The 16,364-nt window shown below is 43.2% G+C and overlaps 1 protein-coding gene across 3 annotated transcripts in view; it reads left to right on the top strand.

Annotated features, from left to right (window-relative positions):
• Window positions 1-15,689: 15,689 nt before the first annotated feature.
• The window catches only part of LOC127423960 (dynamin-1-like protein), a 42,703-nt gene continuing 42,028 nt past the window's right edge, over window positions 15,690-16,364 (top strand). For all 3 annotated transcript variants that reach the window (XM_051668684.1, XM_051668683.1, XM_051668682.1), the window contains exons 1-2: window positions 15,690-15,833; window positions 16,119-16,222. In XM_051668684.1, coding sequence (XP_051524644.1) covers window positions 16,121-16,222 — 102 coding nt within the window. In that variant the 5' untranslated portion in view covers window positions 15,690-15,833; window positions 16,119-16,120. The remainder of the gene's footprint in view (window positions 15,834-16,118; window positions 16,223-16,364) is intronic.

The following is a 16,364-nucleotide window of genomic DNA, read 5'->3' as shown; positions in this document are numbered from 1 at the left end:
CAACCAATGCTGGATTTTCAAGATGGTTTGTCCTGAAAGATGGTGCAGTTCCCACTTTGTTGGGACAATCTGGCATTTCAGGATCACAACCTGTAAGTAGGCTTGATTATTTGTGGATTTATCTGCTACCAAGAGTTCAAATGTGGAGTTTTGTGTTGTAGCTACAGTGTACACCCAGTGCACAGATGTAGGCCTCTGCTAACCTGCTAGCTAATGTTATTGTGTTAAAATAGTTTTGCCAATCAGCTGCGGGCCCACTTTTACCTACAATTGTGTAGAATTATTCAGATTGTTTGTCATTCTTACTATCATGAATAGTGATGGATTTATTTTTACAAACGGTCATTTTATGTCTGCAATCCACGGTAGTGCTCGGCTAACTTGCTATGTAATGTTATTGTTTTGGTATGGGTTTACTATTCAACTGTGGGCTGGCTTTTACCTAAAACTGTGTAACAAAATGGTCAATCTCAAGAGTCTTATATAATTATATAATTACAAGCTGTAATGTTACAGCCGCTATCCACGTTAGTCCACGGCTAACTTGCTCACTAACCGGGAGTAAGCCTCTGTTCTCCGTTCATAGCTCAGGTGAAAAAAGTTCAGCTACACCCATTCTAGCAAAAGATGACTAACTTAGATGTACTATGTGTCTTTTACTTGAAGCTTTGTTAGGTTCACAATAATCAACAGTGTACTTATAAGAAAGCTACAAAATTAAAACTTAGCACTGTGAAATGTCCTGTTCAAGTCGTGCTTATGAAGGTGGTTCGGGTCGATCAGCTTATTCTTCCAAACTTTCATTATCGGACTCAGACTCAAACTGGTACGGCATAAACTGAAGCCACTGTTACCATAGTTACAATAGTGTTTACAGCTGTTAAGGAAGCCTGAAACTCAGTTATGGTAAAGGGCGTTACATTTCCGACACGTGGTTGACCAGTAACAACAGAATGGGCCAGCTGACTAATCAGAGCAGACTGGGCTTTTCGGAGAGTGGGGCTTTAAAGAGACAGGAGCTAAATCAGAGCGTTTGAGCAGAGGATTGCAGCAATGTACAGTATGAGAAAAATAATGTGTTTTTTGAACATTAAAGCATGTAAACCTATTCTAGTAGTCCCCCAAAATAAAATCATGAACCTGCAAATTAGCATAATATAGGCTCTTTAAAACAAGCTGGCTGATGAACTGAATGTGTTTTACTGCAGGTTTGAAAAGCCCAGTCTCACACCCCTCCCCTGCTCTGATCTTCACTTCACACACACACCAACACCTCCTGGAACCCCCTCCTCCCCCATCCTGCTACTCAATCTGCAATTATGATCTGCGAGGAGGATGTGTGCTGGGTCTTTTGGAAACAAAAGTCTAAGAAAGCATCAGGCCCAGACGGTGTTTCACCTGCCTGTCTGAAAGTCTGTGCTGACCAACTGGCCCCCATCTTCACACAGATCTTCAATAGATCACTGGAGCAGTGTGAAGTTCCCTGCTGCTTCAAATGCTCCACCATCATTCCAGTTCCCAAAAAAACCCAAATCACAGGACTTAATGACTACAGACCTGTCGCCCTCACGTCTGTGGTCATGAAGTCATTTGAGAGACTGGTTTTGCCTACCTGAAGGACTCCTGCTGGACCCCCTTCTGTTTGCTTACCGAGCAAACAGGTCTGTGGATGATGCTGTCAATATGGGACTGCATTATATCCTGCAACACCTCGACAGACCTGGGACTTATGCAAGGATCCTATTTGTGGACTTCTGTTCAGCCTTCAATACCATCATACCTGATCTTCTCTCAACCAAACTGACCCAGCTCTCCCACCCCAATTTGTCGATGGATCACTAGCTTTCTGACAGATAGGCAGCAGCTAGTGAGACTAGGGAAACTCACATCTGGGACCCTTACTATTAGCACTGGTTCTCCTCAGGGATACGTTCTCTCTCCACTGCTCTTCTCTCTGTACACGAAAAAGACCCCTATGTCGAGCTCCTGCAGTTTGCAGATGACACCACAGTCATCGGCCTCATCCGCAACAGGGATGAGTCTGCATACAGACGGGAGGTTGATCAGCTGGCTGTCTGGGCAGTCACAACAAACTTGAGCTGAACACGCTCAAAACAGTGGAGATGATAGTGGACTGTCTATTTATACTCTTACCTTGTTTTCTATTCTGTGTCTCACTGCACACAGAGTCATAACCTAATCCTTGAGTACGTGAGAACGCTTGTCAATAAATCTCATTCTGATTCTGATTCTGAAGTTATGCAATTCAAACATATCTGGTAGTGTATGTGGCATGGGGGGCATGGTCATGTGTCTGTCTGCGGGAGAGGGAAAGCGGTCAGGCTTGTCACCTGGGCTGTAATTACTCTAACACCTGTCTCTCATTATAGTGATGGCGGAGGGAGACCTGATAAGGCTCGCCAGAGTGGCAGAGGAGAGGGAGAGTGTGGCCCACAGCAGTGGTGGAGGAAAGACCCGCAACAGAGACTGTCATTTAGAGAGAGCTATTTTGAGTTGGCCACTAAGAGCCATTTTGCTTTGTGTGTGTGTGTGAAGCTAAAGTGTGAGAATAAACACTCAACTGTTTGCTGTCTCCTGACTTCTCTCTCCCCTTTATTCTGCAGATGGATGCATCTGACAGGGGGCTGGGGGTGGTGCTCTCACAGGAGGTGGGAGGGGAGGAACGGCCAATACTGTTTATTAGTCGCAAGCTCTCCTTCAGGGAGACAAAGTACAGTACTAAAGAGAAGGAGTGTCTTGCGTTTAAGTGGGCTGTTCTTACCCTCCGCTACTACCTACTGGGGCGGGCCTTCGCCCTCTGTTCCGATCACACTCCTCTGCAGTGGCTCCACCGCATGAAGGATACTAACGCGTGGATCACCCGTTGGTATCTGGCTCTTCAGCCCTTTAAGTTCAAGGTGATCCACAGACCGGGGGCCCAGATGCTTGTGGCTGACTTTCTCTCCAGAAATGGGGGGGAGTAGGCAGGCTGGATGTTGCCCCGGCCTGAGTCGGCAGTGGGTGTATGTGGCATGGGGTGGGGGGGGGTGTGGTCATGTGTCTGTCTGCGGGAGAGGGAAAGCGGCAAGGCTCGTCACCTGGGCTGTAATTACTCTAACACCTATCTCTCATTATAGTGATGGCGGAGGGAGACCTGATAAGGCTCACCACAGCGGCAGTGAAGAGGGAGAGAGTGGCCCACAGCAGTGGCAGAGGAAAGACCTGCAATAGAGACTGTCATTTAGAGAGAGCTATTTTGAGTTGGCCACTAAGAGATGTTTTGCTTTGTGTGTGCGTGTGTGTGAAGCTAAAGTGTGAGAATAAACACTCAACTGTTCACTGTTTCCTGACTCCTCCATTGCCCATGAAATTATCCTTATCACAGTATGCCTCTGGATAGGCAAAAAAAAAGAAAAAAGAACAAAAAAAAATGAGGACAGGGAGAGGCTCTTACTGTGATCTTTTATGCCTTACGATCTTCAGTCCCACCCTCAGTCATGCGCTTTACATTCGGATCTTTTGTGTCTGAATTGACTCATTCACAAGCATGATTAATGGTGCATTCACGTCATGTCGGAATTACAGTAATTACAAGATTCTGACTTGTAAAAAGCATTCACGCCTTTGTAGAATTACAAGAATTTACAAGTTCTAAATGTGGAATTCAATGAAAGCTCAGACTTGACAGTCATGACCTCATATATAAAGAACCAATATGGCAGCGGCCACAAAAGTTGAAGGTAGTGAAACCATATTTCTGTTTTATATGCAATTTTATTAGATGCAATTTTTACTTTTTAAAAAGAATAACTTACAAGGTCTGAGGACGTGAACAGGTCTGAGTAGAATCAAAGAGTCATCTCGTAATTACAGTAATTCCGACATGACGTGTTCGATTTGCGAATGAAATCTTTTTTGAGTTGACTGACAGGCGAAAGGTGACTGGCTCTTTTACCTGTAAGGTAGACTTCCTTTTCTACACCCATCATATTGGCCGTTTCTATTTCTCCCATTCATTTTAATACAAGTGCTCTGTCTCAGATTAAATACTAAAGGTCTCTGACTGTACTTACTTCCTTTGTTATTAACATTTTTATTGATTCATAAATGAACACAAAAAATACAACAACATATATATACTGAATTAAACACTTTAAACATTAAACCCCCACTATATCCCCTCCCCCTACCAAACTCCCACCCCACCCTGATCCCCCCACGAACACCCCTGTGGTCAATAGAATATAGACACACACACCTCCTCGAAGGCAGCCACCCTCCCCATCTCCACGCACCACTCCGGGAATGAGGGTGCTCCATCCGACTTCCAACTCCTCAAAATAACCTGCCTACCAATCATCACACTGGTCAAAACCCAGTCCTTCATGTACTTATCCTCCAAATCCATGACCTCCCTATCTCCCAAAATACAGAGTCTGGGGCAGAACGAGACCTGAGTGCCCAACACATCACACAAAACTTTGCACCTTCAGCCAAAATTCTTGGATCTTACAACACCCCCAAAAAACATGGGTGGTGTCTCCATCTTCAGAATGGCATCGCCAGCAGATGGGTGTGTCCTTAAGACTAAGCCTATACAATCTAGAGAGGGTCCAATAAAATCTATGTAAAATCTTAAATTGCATAAGGCGAACCCTTGCATCTCTAGATGCAGACTTGATGTTTTTTTAGAATCCTAGCCCACACTCCCTCCTCCAGTAACAAATTTAAATCTTCCTCCCATAATCTTTTGAGAGAATTTAAAGCTCCGTCCCCCAGAATTAGCAGGGAGTAATACACTGATGCCTCATGACCCTTCCCAAAAGCAGTAATCACCATTCTCAGAGTATCTGCCGCTCTAGGGGGGTGTATGCTACTCCCAAAAACAGAGCAGAGCAGGTGGTGCAGCTGTAAATACTTATAAAATTGAGATCTGGGAATCCCAAAATCTTGAATCAAATTTTCAAAAGATCTAAATACTCCACTCTCATATAGGTCACCAAGTGTATTAACCCCCCTCATAATCCAATCTGACCAACAGAAAGGGGACTTATTAATACATAGTTTAGGGTTCAGCCAAATGCTTGAGGCTACGTTTAAATAAATATCAGAATTAAACACTCTGGACACTTTTGTCCATATCAAGTACAAATGCAAAATAATGGGGTGCGACTTAACCTCTCCGGATAGTTTAATAGAAAGGCTTTGCAGTGGAGAGATAAGGGCAAGAACTTCCTTTTCAATACAAAACCAAGGAGGGGCTCTCTCAGGTGGAAGTGACCAATGAGCCAAAAGTCTAAGACCGAATGCATTATAATAAAACAAAATCTTGGGTAGGCCTAACCCACCTTTGTCAATTATGTAAATTATTGAAATTTAACCTGGGACGCTTACCATTCCAAATGAAGGACTTCGCTATGCTATCAAATTGCTTGAAATAAGAGAGGGGGACATCTACAGGGAGAGACTTTAGCAGGTAGTTGAATTTTGGAATACAATTCATTTTAAAAACATTAACCTTCCCAATCATCGATAAGTGTAATGAAGCCCACCTGTCCACATGATTCGAAAACCTTTTTATTAAGGGATCAAAATTAACTCTGACTAAATCAGACAAATTTGCTGGGAATAAAATTCCCAAATACTTAATTCCCTGTTTGGGCCATTGGAAGGCACCCGGCTGGAAGGCCGTTACTGGACAGTACGCTGTCAAAGCCAAAGCTTCGGATTTAGACCAATTGACTTTGTATCCTGAGGTTAATAATTCTGTGGAGGCAAGGCATAGATCTAGCAGGGTCGGAGACGAATAATAAAATATAATCTGCGTAAAGCAAAAGATTATGCGCCACACCTCCCGCCGTCACCCCTGGAAAATCATCCTCCTTTCTTATCGTGGCTACTAATGGTTCCAGGGCAAGACAGAACAATAATGGGGAAAGAGGGCAACCCTGCCGGGTGCCTCTATCCAGAGTAAAATAATCTGAAATTAACCGGTCTGTTTGCTACAGGGTGTCTGTAAAGTAACTTAATCCAACCAATAAATGTACTCCTGAACCCATACATTTCCAAAATCTTAAAAAATTAATCCCATTCGACCATATCAAACGCCTTTTCGGCATCAAGTGAGATGGCAGCGACCGGAGATTGATCATTCGCTACTGACCACATGATATTGATGAGACGCCTAATATTATCAGAAGAGTTGTGGCCTCGAATAAACCCCACCTGATCTATATGTATAAGTGATGTCATAACTTTACTTAATCAATTAGCCAGAATTTTGGCCAACATTTTTACATCTAACTGGATCAGGGAAATTGGGCGGTAACTTTTACCCTCACTTGGATCTTTGTCCTTTTTAAGAATCAGACTGATCCAGGCTTGTGTCATGGTTGGAGGAAGCTTTCCATTCTTTAATGATTCCGTATAAACTTCTAACAAAAGTGGAGCCAGTTCTGTAGCATAAGATTTGAAAAACTCAGAGGAAAATCCATCAGGCCCCGGAGACTTGCCCGTAGGCAAGGCCTTAATTACCTAATCAAGCTCCTCCAAGGTTATCTCAGAATCAAGATAATTTTTTTACTTAGTCGTCAGTGTAGGGAGATCTAATGGTTCCACAAAGTTTCTAATATCTTCATCAGTAGACGAAGACCTGGACCTATAGAGATCAAAATAGAATTCTTTAAAAGCATTATTAATATCAATGGCCGAGGTAAATATTTCACCACCAGCAGATTTCACTGAGGGAATGGTAGAAATGACTCTCTCTGCTTTATATATCTAGCCAAAAGTTTTCCCGCTTTGTCCCCTTACTCAAAGTATGACTGTCCTGAATAACCAAAACTCCACTTTCCGTGACAAAATAGTATTATATCTATATTTCAATTGGGTCAATTCTCTGAGGCCATCAGATGACATACGGCGCTTCAGCTCTGCCTCGGCACTTTTAATATTTCCTTCCAATGCCACAAATTCTTGTGCTTTGGATTTTTTGGTGAATGAGGCATAGTGTATGATCCGACCCCTAAGAACCGCCTTAAGTGCCTCCCAAGCCACGCCCACAGAGGATACTGAGGACCAGTTGGTCTCCATATAAACATTGATTTCAGTCTTTAACATTTGTTAGAAATCAGGATTTTGCAAAAGGGACACATTAAGGCGCCAACTATATGATTTATTTTTCTCTGTATATGGCAACACCTCTAAACTCACCAGGGCGTGATCTGAGACTAAGATTGAGCAATCAACTGAGCAATCAACAACAGATGAAATTAGGGATTTGTATATATATATATAAAAAATCTATTCTAGAATAAATCTTATGGACTGATGAAAAAAATGTATAGTCCCTACCAGATGGGTTCAAAAGTCTCCAAATATCTGTAAGACCAAGATTTTTACACATCCTATGAAGTGTCAGTGTTGCCCTAGGGGGTTTACACAATTTTGCTTCACTGTGATCAAGGACTGAGTCCATCAAAAGATTAAAGTCTCCTCCCAATATTATATCAAGAGGGGTGCCAGCGGTTTGCAGCATCCCTTCAAGATCTATAAAAAAGCCCTGATCATCAGCGTTAGGTGCGTAAATATTAGCCAAAATCAACCTTTGCCCTTGAATTTCAGCTAAAACAATAATGACTCTCCCTAATTTATCTTTAGTCTGTTTGAGACATTTGAATTGTAGATGTTTATTAATCAATATAATGACTCCCTTGCTCTCACTTGAGCCAGCACTAAAAAAAATCATGTCCACCCCATATCTTCCCAATTTTTTCAGCTGCCTGCGGGGAAAGATGCGTTTCTTGAAGAAACACTATATCATATTTGTTATGTTTAAGAAAAGTAATAACCTTCCTTCTTTTTATGGGGTTCCCCAACCCATTTACATTCCATGTGGAGAGAGATAGTACACTTATATTAACATTTGACATTTTGATATAATAGAAAAAATAAATTGTGTGTCAAAAACAAAATAATACAGACCACATTCTCCATTAGTGAAACAATCAAACCCCGAACTTCCTCCCGTACAAAACAAACAGAAAAAAGAAAAGCGTGCGCATTAACCCTGCGCACGAAAGCACCAACCGGCGACAATCCCTCTAAACTCAAAAGGTCCATGAACGCCCATGAGCCCCCACGACAACTTTGCCATCGGATTGCTCAATTTTGCCTCACAAATTTGCTTGGCAAAATTACATAACAGAAAATACTTAGTAAAATAAACCCCAGCAAATAGGAAGAATGAACACAAAGAACGTGTAGATTCATTCACAGAACTGTCTAAAAGGTGTGATCTTCCACAAAACAAATTCCAGCTGATATAAAACCTTTCAGATTCCTCGGACAGACAAACGAATGTTCAGTGAGCCAGCTGTGATGAGTTCAGCGGATGACGTAATCATTCCAATGTCCCTGTAAAAATACTCAACAAAACAAACTCCAGCCAGCAGGGGGAATAAGCACGAAGAATGAACAGATTTATCCACAGCTGTTCCAAAGGAGTGTTATTCAATAGAACAAGCTCCAGTCGCTAGACGGAACCAATACAAAAAGAAACAAAACCGACATCCTGGTTCCCCAGATGGTCAAGTCAATTCACTCGGAGGCCGCATAAAAGTATATACCATGACTTACACAATCCATCAACTTTATAAAAGACATCCTTTGTGTGAGCATGTAGATATTTTGCAGTCATCCGTAGTGTCCACTCTCAAACTAGCTGGGAACTTCAATGCAAAAGTAATCTTTCATCAATGCAAAAGTTTCTTTAAGGAAAAGTGTTATTCACAAAACAGGCTCCAGCCACTTGGTGGAGCCAACGCAAAAAGAAAAAAGAAAACCAAAGTCGACCCACTCACATGAGAAACACCCAATGGTTTACTCACCCATTGATTCAATAAAAGACATTGCCTGATTGGGACATGTAAATACTTTGCGACCGTCCTTCGTTTCTTTTCTCAGTTTGGCCGGAAACATCAGAGCAAAAGTCAAATCAAATCAAATCAAATCAAATCACTTTATTGTCACACAGCCATATACACAAGTGGAATGGTGTGTGAAATTCTTGGGTGCAGTTCCGATCAACATAGCAGTCGTGACAGTGATGAGACATATACCAATTTACAATAACATCAAATTAACACAACACAATTTAAACATCTGTTATACACATAATTACACTCAACAATATACAAATAATAACATACACTGTACAGTATACAATACGCACTATATACAGGTGCATCTCAATAAATTAGAATGTCATGGAAAAGTTCATTTATTTCAGTAATTCAACTCAAATTGTGAAACTCGTGTATTAAATAAATTCAATGCACACAGACTGAAGTAGTTTAAGTCTTTGGTTCTTTTAATTCTGATGATTTTGGCTCACATTTAACAAAAACCCACCAATTCACTATCTCAACAAATTAGAATATAGTGACATGCCAATCAGCTAATCAACTCAAAACACCTGCAAAGGTTTCCTGAGCCTTCAAAATGGTCTCTCAGTTTGGTTCACTAGGCTACACAATCATGGGGAAGACTGCTGATCTGACAGTTGTCCAGAAGACAATCATTGACACCCTTCACAAGGAGGGTAAGCCACAAAGATTCATTGCCAAAGAAGCTGGCTGTTCACAGAGTGCTGTATCCAAGCATGTTAACAGAAAGATGAGTGGAAGGAAAAAGTGTGGAAGAAAAAGATGCACAACCAACCGAGAGAACCGCAGCCTTATGAGAATTGTCAAGCAAAATCGATTCAAGAATTTGGGTGAACTTCACAAGGAATGGACTGAGGCTGGGGTCAAGGCATCAAGAGCCACCACACACAGACGTGTCAAGGAATTTGGCTACAGTTGTTGTATTCCTCTTGTTAAGCCACTCCTGAACCACAGACAACGTCAGAGGCGTCTTACCTGGGCTAAGGAGAAGAACTGGACTGTTGCCCAGTGTTCCAAAGTCCTCTTTTCAGATGAGAGCAAGTTTTGTATTTCATTTGGAAACCAAGGTCATAGAGTCTGGAGGAAGGGTGGAGAAGCTCATAGCCCAAGTTGCTTGAAGTCCAGTGTTAAGTTTCCACAGTCTGTGATGATTTGGGGTGCAATGTCATCTGCTGGTGTTGGTCCATTGTGTTTTTTGAAAACCAAAGTCACTGCACCCGTTTACCAAGAAATTTTGGAGCACTTCATGCTTCCTTCTGCTGACCAGCTTTTTAAAGATGCTGATTTCATTTTCCAGCAGGATTTGGCACCTGCCCACACTGCCAAAAGCACCAAAAGTTGGTTAAATGACCATGGTGTTGGTGTGCTTGACTGGCCAGCAAACTCACCAGACCTGAACCCCATAGAGAATCTATGGGGTATTGTCAAGAGGAAAATGAGAAACAAGAGACCAAAAAATGCAGATGAGCTGAAGGCCACTGTCAAAGAAACCTGGGCTTCCATACCACCACAGCAGTGCCACAAACTGATCACCTCCATGCCACGCCGAATTGAGGCAGTAATTAAAGCAAAAGGAGCCCCTACCAAGTATTGAGTACATATACAGTAAATGAACATACTTTCCAGAAGGCCAACAATTCACTAAAAATGTTTTTTTTATTGGTCTTATGATGTATTCTAATTTGTTGAGATAGTGAATTGGTGGGTTTTTGTTAAATGTGAGCCAAAATCATCATAATTAAAAGAACCAAAGACTTAAAATACTTCAGTCTGTGTGCATTGAATTTATTTAATACACGAGTTTCACAATTTGAGTTGAATTACAGAAATAAATGAACTTTTCCATGACATTCTAATTTATTGAGATGCACCTGTAGATACACATTATTCAATAAAAAATGAAAAATAAAAATATATAAAGAAGTATATATATATAGAATGTACAGTATTGTACTGTATTGACATTCAGGCTGTCGGTTGATAGTCAGTTGTTAAGAGAGAACATAATATAATAATAATAATATAATTTATGACAGTCCGGTGTGAGATATAAGAGTAAGGGTAATAAAGTTCAGTGCTGATGTATTTTGATCGTGGGAGATCAAGAGTTCAAAAGTCTGATTGCTTGGGGGAAGAAGCTATCATGGAGTCGGCTGGTGCGGGTCCTGATGCTGCGATACCGCCTACCTGATGGTAGCAGTGAGAACAGCCCATGGCTCGGGTGGCTGGAGTCTCTGATGATCCTCCAAGCTTTTTTCACACACCGCCTTGTATATATTTCCTGGAGGGAGGGAAGCTCACCTCCGATGATGTGTCTGGCAGTTCGCACCACCCTTTGCAGTGCTTTGCGGTTGTGGGCGGTGCTATTGCCGTACCAGGCGGAGATACAGCCAGTCAGGATGCTCTCCACAGTGCAGGTGTAGAACCATGTGAGGATGTGGCGGTTCATTCCAAACTTCCTCAGCCATCTCAGGAAGAAGAGGCGCTGATGAGCCTTCTTCACAACGACTTCAGTGTGGACGGACCATGTGAGTTCCTCAGTGATGTGGACACCCAGGAACTTGAAGCTGCTGACTCTCTCCACTGGTGCTCCATTGATGGTGATGGGACTGTGTTCTCTGTCTTTTCTTCTGAAGTCCACCACAAGCTCCTTTGTCTTACTGACATTGAGGGAGAGGTTGTGCTCCTGACACCAGTGTGTCAGAGTGTGCACCTCCTCTCCGTAGGCTGTTTCATCATTGTCAGTGATCAGACCTACCACCGTCGTGTCATCAGCAAACTTAATGATGGCATTGGAGCTATGTGTTGCCACACAGTCATGTGTGTACAAGGAATACAGTAGTGGGCTGAGAACACAGCCCTGCGGGGCTCCAGTGTTGAGGGTCAGTGATGAGGAGATGTTGCTGCCTATTCTAACCACCTGGCGTCTGCTTGACAGGAAGTCCAGGATCCAGCTGCACAGCGAGCTGTTTAAGCCCAGAGCCCGGAGTTTCTCATCTAGCTTGGAGGGCACCATGGTGTTGAATGCTGAGCTGTAGTCTACAAACAGCATTCTCACATAAGTGTTCCTTTTTTCCAGGTGGGAGAGAGCAGTGTGTATTGTAGATGCAATGGCATCATCAGTGGAGCGGTTGTTGCGATAAGCAAACTGCAGCGGGTCAAGAGAGAGTGGCAATACAGAGCAGATGTAATCTCTGATTAGTCTTTCAAAACATTTGCTGATGATGGGGGTCAGAGCAACAGGACGCCAGTCATTTAAACAAGTTATTTTTGATTGTTTTGGAACAGGCACAATGGTGGATGTTTTAAAGCATGTGGGGACTACAGACAAAGAGAGGGAAAGGTTGAAAATGTCCGTAAAAACACCAGCCAGCTGGTTCGCACATGCTCTGATGACGCGGCCCGGAATGCCGTCTGGACCCGCGGCTTTGCGGATATTCACCCGTCGAAAGGATCGGGTTACATCAGCTACAGAGACGGAGAGTGAACTAACCTCTGTAGCTTCAGCCTGGAGAGCTCTCTCCGCGAGGGCGGTGTTATTTCCCTCGAAACGAGCATAAAAAGAATTTAGCTCATCAGGGAGAGAGGCAGCGGTGTTCATGGTGGAGTTTTTATTCCCTTTAAAGTCCGTGATAATGTTAATTCCCTGCCACATGCTTCTAGAGTTGGTGGTGTTAAACTGTCCTTCAATCTTACTCCTGTACTGGCGTTTTGCGGTTCTGATCATTTTTTCGGAGGGCATAACTGTCTTGTTTATGCTCCTCCATGTTCCCGGTATTAAAAGCGGAGGTCCGCACATTAAGTGCCGCGCAAACATCGCTATTGATCCATGGTTTCTGATTCGGATAGATTCGTACAGTTCTGGTTGGAATAACGTCCTCTACGCACGTTCTGATGAAACACATTACGCTATCAGCGTAAAGCTCGATGTCGTCATCAGAGGCGGACCGGAACATCTCCCAGTCCGTGTGATCAAAACAGTCCTGTAGCATAGAGTCTGATTGGTCCGACCAGCACTGGATCGTTCTGAGGGCGGGTACTTCCTGTTTCAATTTCTGCCTGTAAGCGGGCAGAAGCAGAATGGAAGAGTGGTCTGATTTGCCAAATGGTGGGCGGGGGAGGGATTTGTAGCCATCCCGGAATGGAGAGTAGCAATGGTCCAAAACCCGGTCCCCTCGTGTGTTGAAACTAATGTGCTGGTGATATTTTGGTGCAACTGATTTTAAACTGGCTTTATTAAAGTCCCCGGTCACAATGAATGTGGCCTCAGGGTGCGCGGTTTCCTGCTCACTTATAATCCCATACAGTTCCTTGAATGCCCGGTCTGTGTCGGCTTGTGGCGGGATGTACACAGCAGTGATAATGACCGCTGTGAATTCCTTCGGTAGCCAGAATGGTCGACACAGAAGCATAAGAAATTCCAGATCAGGAGAGCAGAAAGACTTGATAGAATGTACGTTCCTCTGATCACACCAGGATTTGTTGATTATAAAACATACATCACCACCTCTGCTTTTACCTGAGAGGTCTTTCGCTCTGTCCGCTCGGTGCACGTAGAACCCCGCGGGTTCAATGGCTGAGTCTGGAATCTCCGCAGACATCCAAGTTTCTGTTAGGCAGATAATGCAGCAGTCCCTTGTATCTCGTTGGAAAGAGATCCGCGCTTTCAGCTCGCAGAGCTTGTTATCCAGAGACTGAACATTTGCCAGTAGAATAGTAGGTAGCGGGGGTCGATTTGCGTGGCGTCTTACTCTGATGAGAATGCCGGCTCTGTTTCCCCTTTTCCTCCTGCGTTTCCGTGGCCGTGCTGCCCAGACAAAGGGCTCCGCTTGCGTGTTTGTAAACAGTGGGTCGGCATTGAGGAATGTGAAGTCCGGTTTACGGTGTGAGATTGCTGAACCAACGTCCAAAAGTGTTTGTCTGTCGTAGACAATAAGGCAGACAACATCCAAGACAAAAAACATAAGAATTGTGAACAAAACAAACAAAACATTACTATGTTGTGTCGGAGCTCGCAACGCAGCAGCCATACTCGGCGCCATCTTGAGTCCAAAAAGTGATCTTTCGCTGATGTAAGAGTTTCTTACATTCCTTGAACTGATCGCATTTCTCTCTTGTCGAACTCGCAAAGTCCGGGAACAAGAAAATATTATGGTTCTTCCAAGAAAGCTTCCCTTTGCTCCTCGCCTGGCGCAACACAAGATCTTTATCGGATGATCTCAGAAATCTGGCCAGAATCGATCAGGGCCTGTCTCCCTCAGCAAATCTGTGAGCTGGGACTCTGTTAGCTCGCTCGATTTCCAGCTTGTGGCCTGTTATGTTGAGCAGACTCGGGAAAAGCTCGTCTAGGAATTTCTCCATATCTCTGCCCTCCTCATGCTCAGGAATTCCAACAATTCGAACATTATTCCTGCGGCTTCTATTCTCAAGATCTTCAAGCTTTTCAAGGAGATGTTCCAAATCAACTTTGGTCGTGGGTGGATTAGCGGTTAATTCCCTCTCCAAAGATTCCAGACAATCGATTTGTCTCTCAGCTTCAGACACTCTTGTAACTAAATCAGAGAATTTTATTTCCATCGCCATAATCGATTGACGTATTACAGCGACATCCTCCAAGTCAGCAAGACCCTTCGTCAACATCACCGTCATGTTGGACAACTGACGCTGGATCTCCTCTCCCGCCGCGCTATCCAAATCGAGTCCCCGGTCTGTAGGCCTGTCGGGGCTTTCATCCTGAACACGTAAGTGTCTTTTAATGTCTCCAGAGCCCGAGGATTTTGACTTCTTTGCCATGTTTTGCCTCAAAGAGCAAATGTGTAACTGGGTGTATCAAATTTCATCAGATTATAACATGAATTTAATAAAAAATTTAGCAAAGTGCGCAGAGCTTGTCACTCACATGTCTGCTTCTTGCAACCAGAGACAGGGGCAGGGCCAGAAGTGTGGCATGGGGTGGCGGCTTCCACCCTGAAAATGAGCTTTGCCACCCCATTTGCCAATCCAACTCGGACCCCAGTCGCGTCCTGGAGACAGTGTACAACGGCTTAACCTGTCCGTGTCGCGCATGGTCTTTAACAATGTTCTACCCGTGTCTGGCAGGACACAGCATTCCGCCTCCCGAGAATGTCAACTGGACAATACCGTGACTGGACAATTATGCTCTGGTAAGCCCGTGTGTTAATGCAGCCCTGGTAAAATCTGCCAACACTTGTATCATAAACTGTGCTACTTTCCCTCAGATCACGCAAAAAAAACAAAATTTTCCTGGCTTGTATATTTAATGCACATATGTGTTCTCAAGTTTGACAGGAGATGTCTGTATCTAAAAGGTGAGCAGCGTGAAGCATTTACTTGTTTCCATTATTCATGGCTACCCTCATCCCCCCTGGAATCTACGCCCCTGTGCAAGGTTATGGATTTACAAATTATCCCCTTGCACTCTAGATTTGATGTAACTTTCAGATGGGCCAGTTAAATTTTTTATTTTTTTTTTCCTTTCTTGGATTTCCTGACGAATATGAAAGGAATCCTCATCCTACTGTGATGTTTAAGTTCTTGGATGAAATTTTGTGGGGGTCCTGATGTTGGGAAGGGGCGTGGCGAAGCGGCGAAGTGACACACTATGATTGACAGTTGTTATATCCAATGAGCTCAACCCGAAACATAACATCATCAACATATTAACCAATCAAATTGCTTGAAGATGACGCTGAAGCCGTCTTTGACAGCCTACGGTAAGGGCGCAGAAAAGCGAAACCTCAAACATGTCGGTCCTCCATTGAGTGTACCTATAGTTCTATCATTTCTATCATTTCTATCATGACAGTGACCGGTATAACGCCGTGACCGTGTAATTTAGCTACAGACGGCTCGACGCATCGCACTGCGGTGAGGATATTATTCTATGAAGCCTGATTTGTTAATGTTTCTATCGTTTTTCCAGTCCTTCCTCTCATGTAACCTTGTTCTGCTTTGAGCATCACACACAGCAGAGCTGATGTTATCATGCAATATTCAATCAAACTGCAAATCAGTAATATTTACAAATGCATATATAAACGTTGTTTTATTGCACAAGTGTAAGTGTAAATTGATTGATGTGGTTTTATGAATATGCAGCACACAGTACATCACCATATATTTCAGATTCGACTTCTCTTCTGTCTCTCACAGAGATGGAAACTCTGATCCCGATTATTAACAGACTGCAGGAGGTTTTCCTCACAGTTGGAGCTGAGATCATCCAGCTTCCTCAGATCGTAGTCGTAGGATCACAGGTCAGGCATTTATCTAAAGGTGAAAGGTTTTAATATTGGTCCGTATGTTCATCGAAATCAAAACCATCAGTACGATATTTCAAATACGGAATAGTTCACCCAAAATGAAGATTCGTTCCAAACCTGTTTTTCTCAAATGTAA

The sequence above is a fragment of the Myxocyprinus asiaticus genome, chromosome 33 (genome assembly GCF_019703515.2).
Source record: "Myxocyprinus asiaticus isolate MX2 ecotype Aquarium Trade chromosome 33, UBuf_Myxa_2, whole genome shotgun sequence".
Lineage (NCBI taxonomy): Eukaryota > Metazoa > Chordata > Actinopteri > Cypriniformes > Catostomidae > Myxocyprinus > Myxocyprinus asiaticus.
This window is presented reverse-complemented; position numbering and strand designations above follow the sequence as displayed.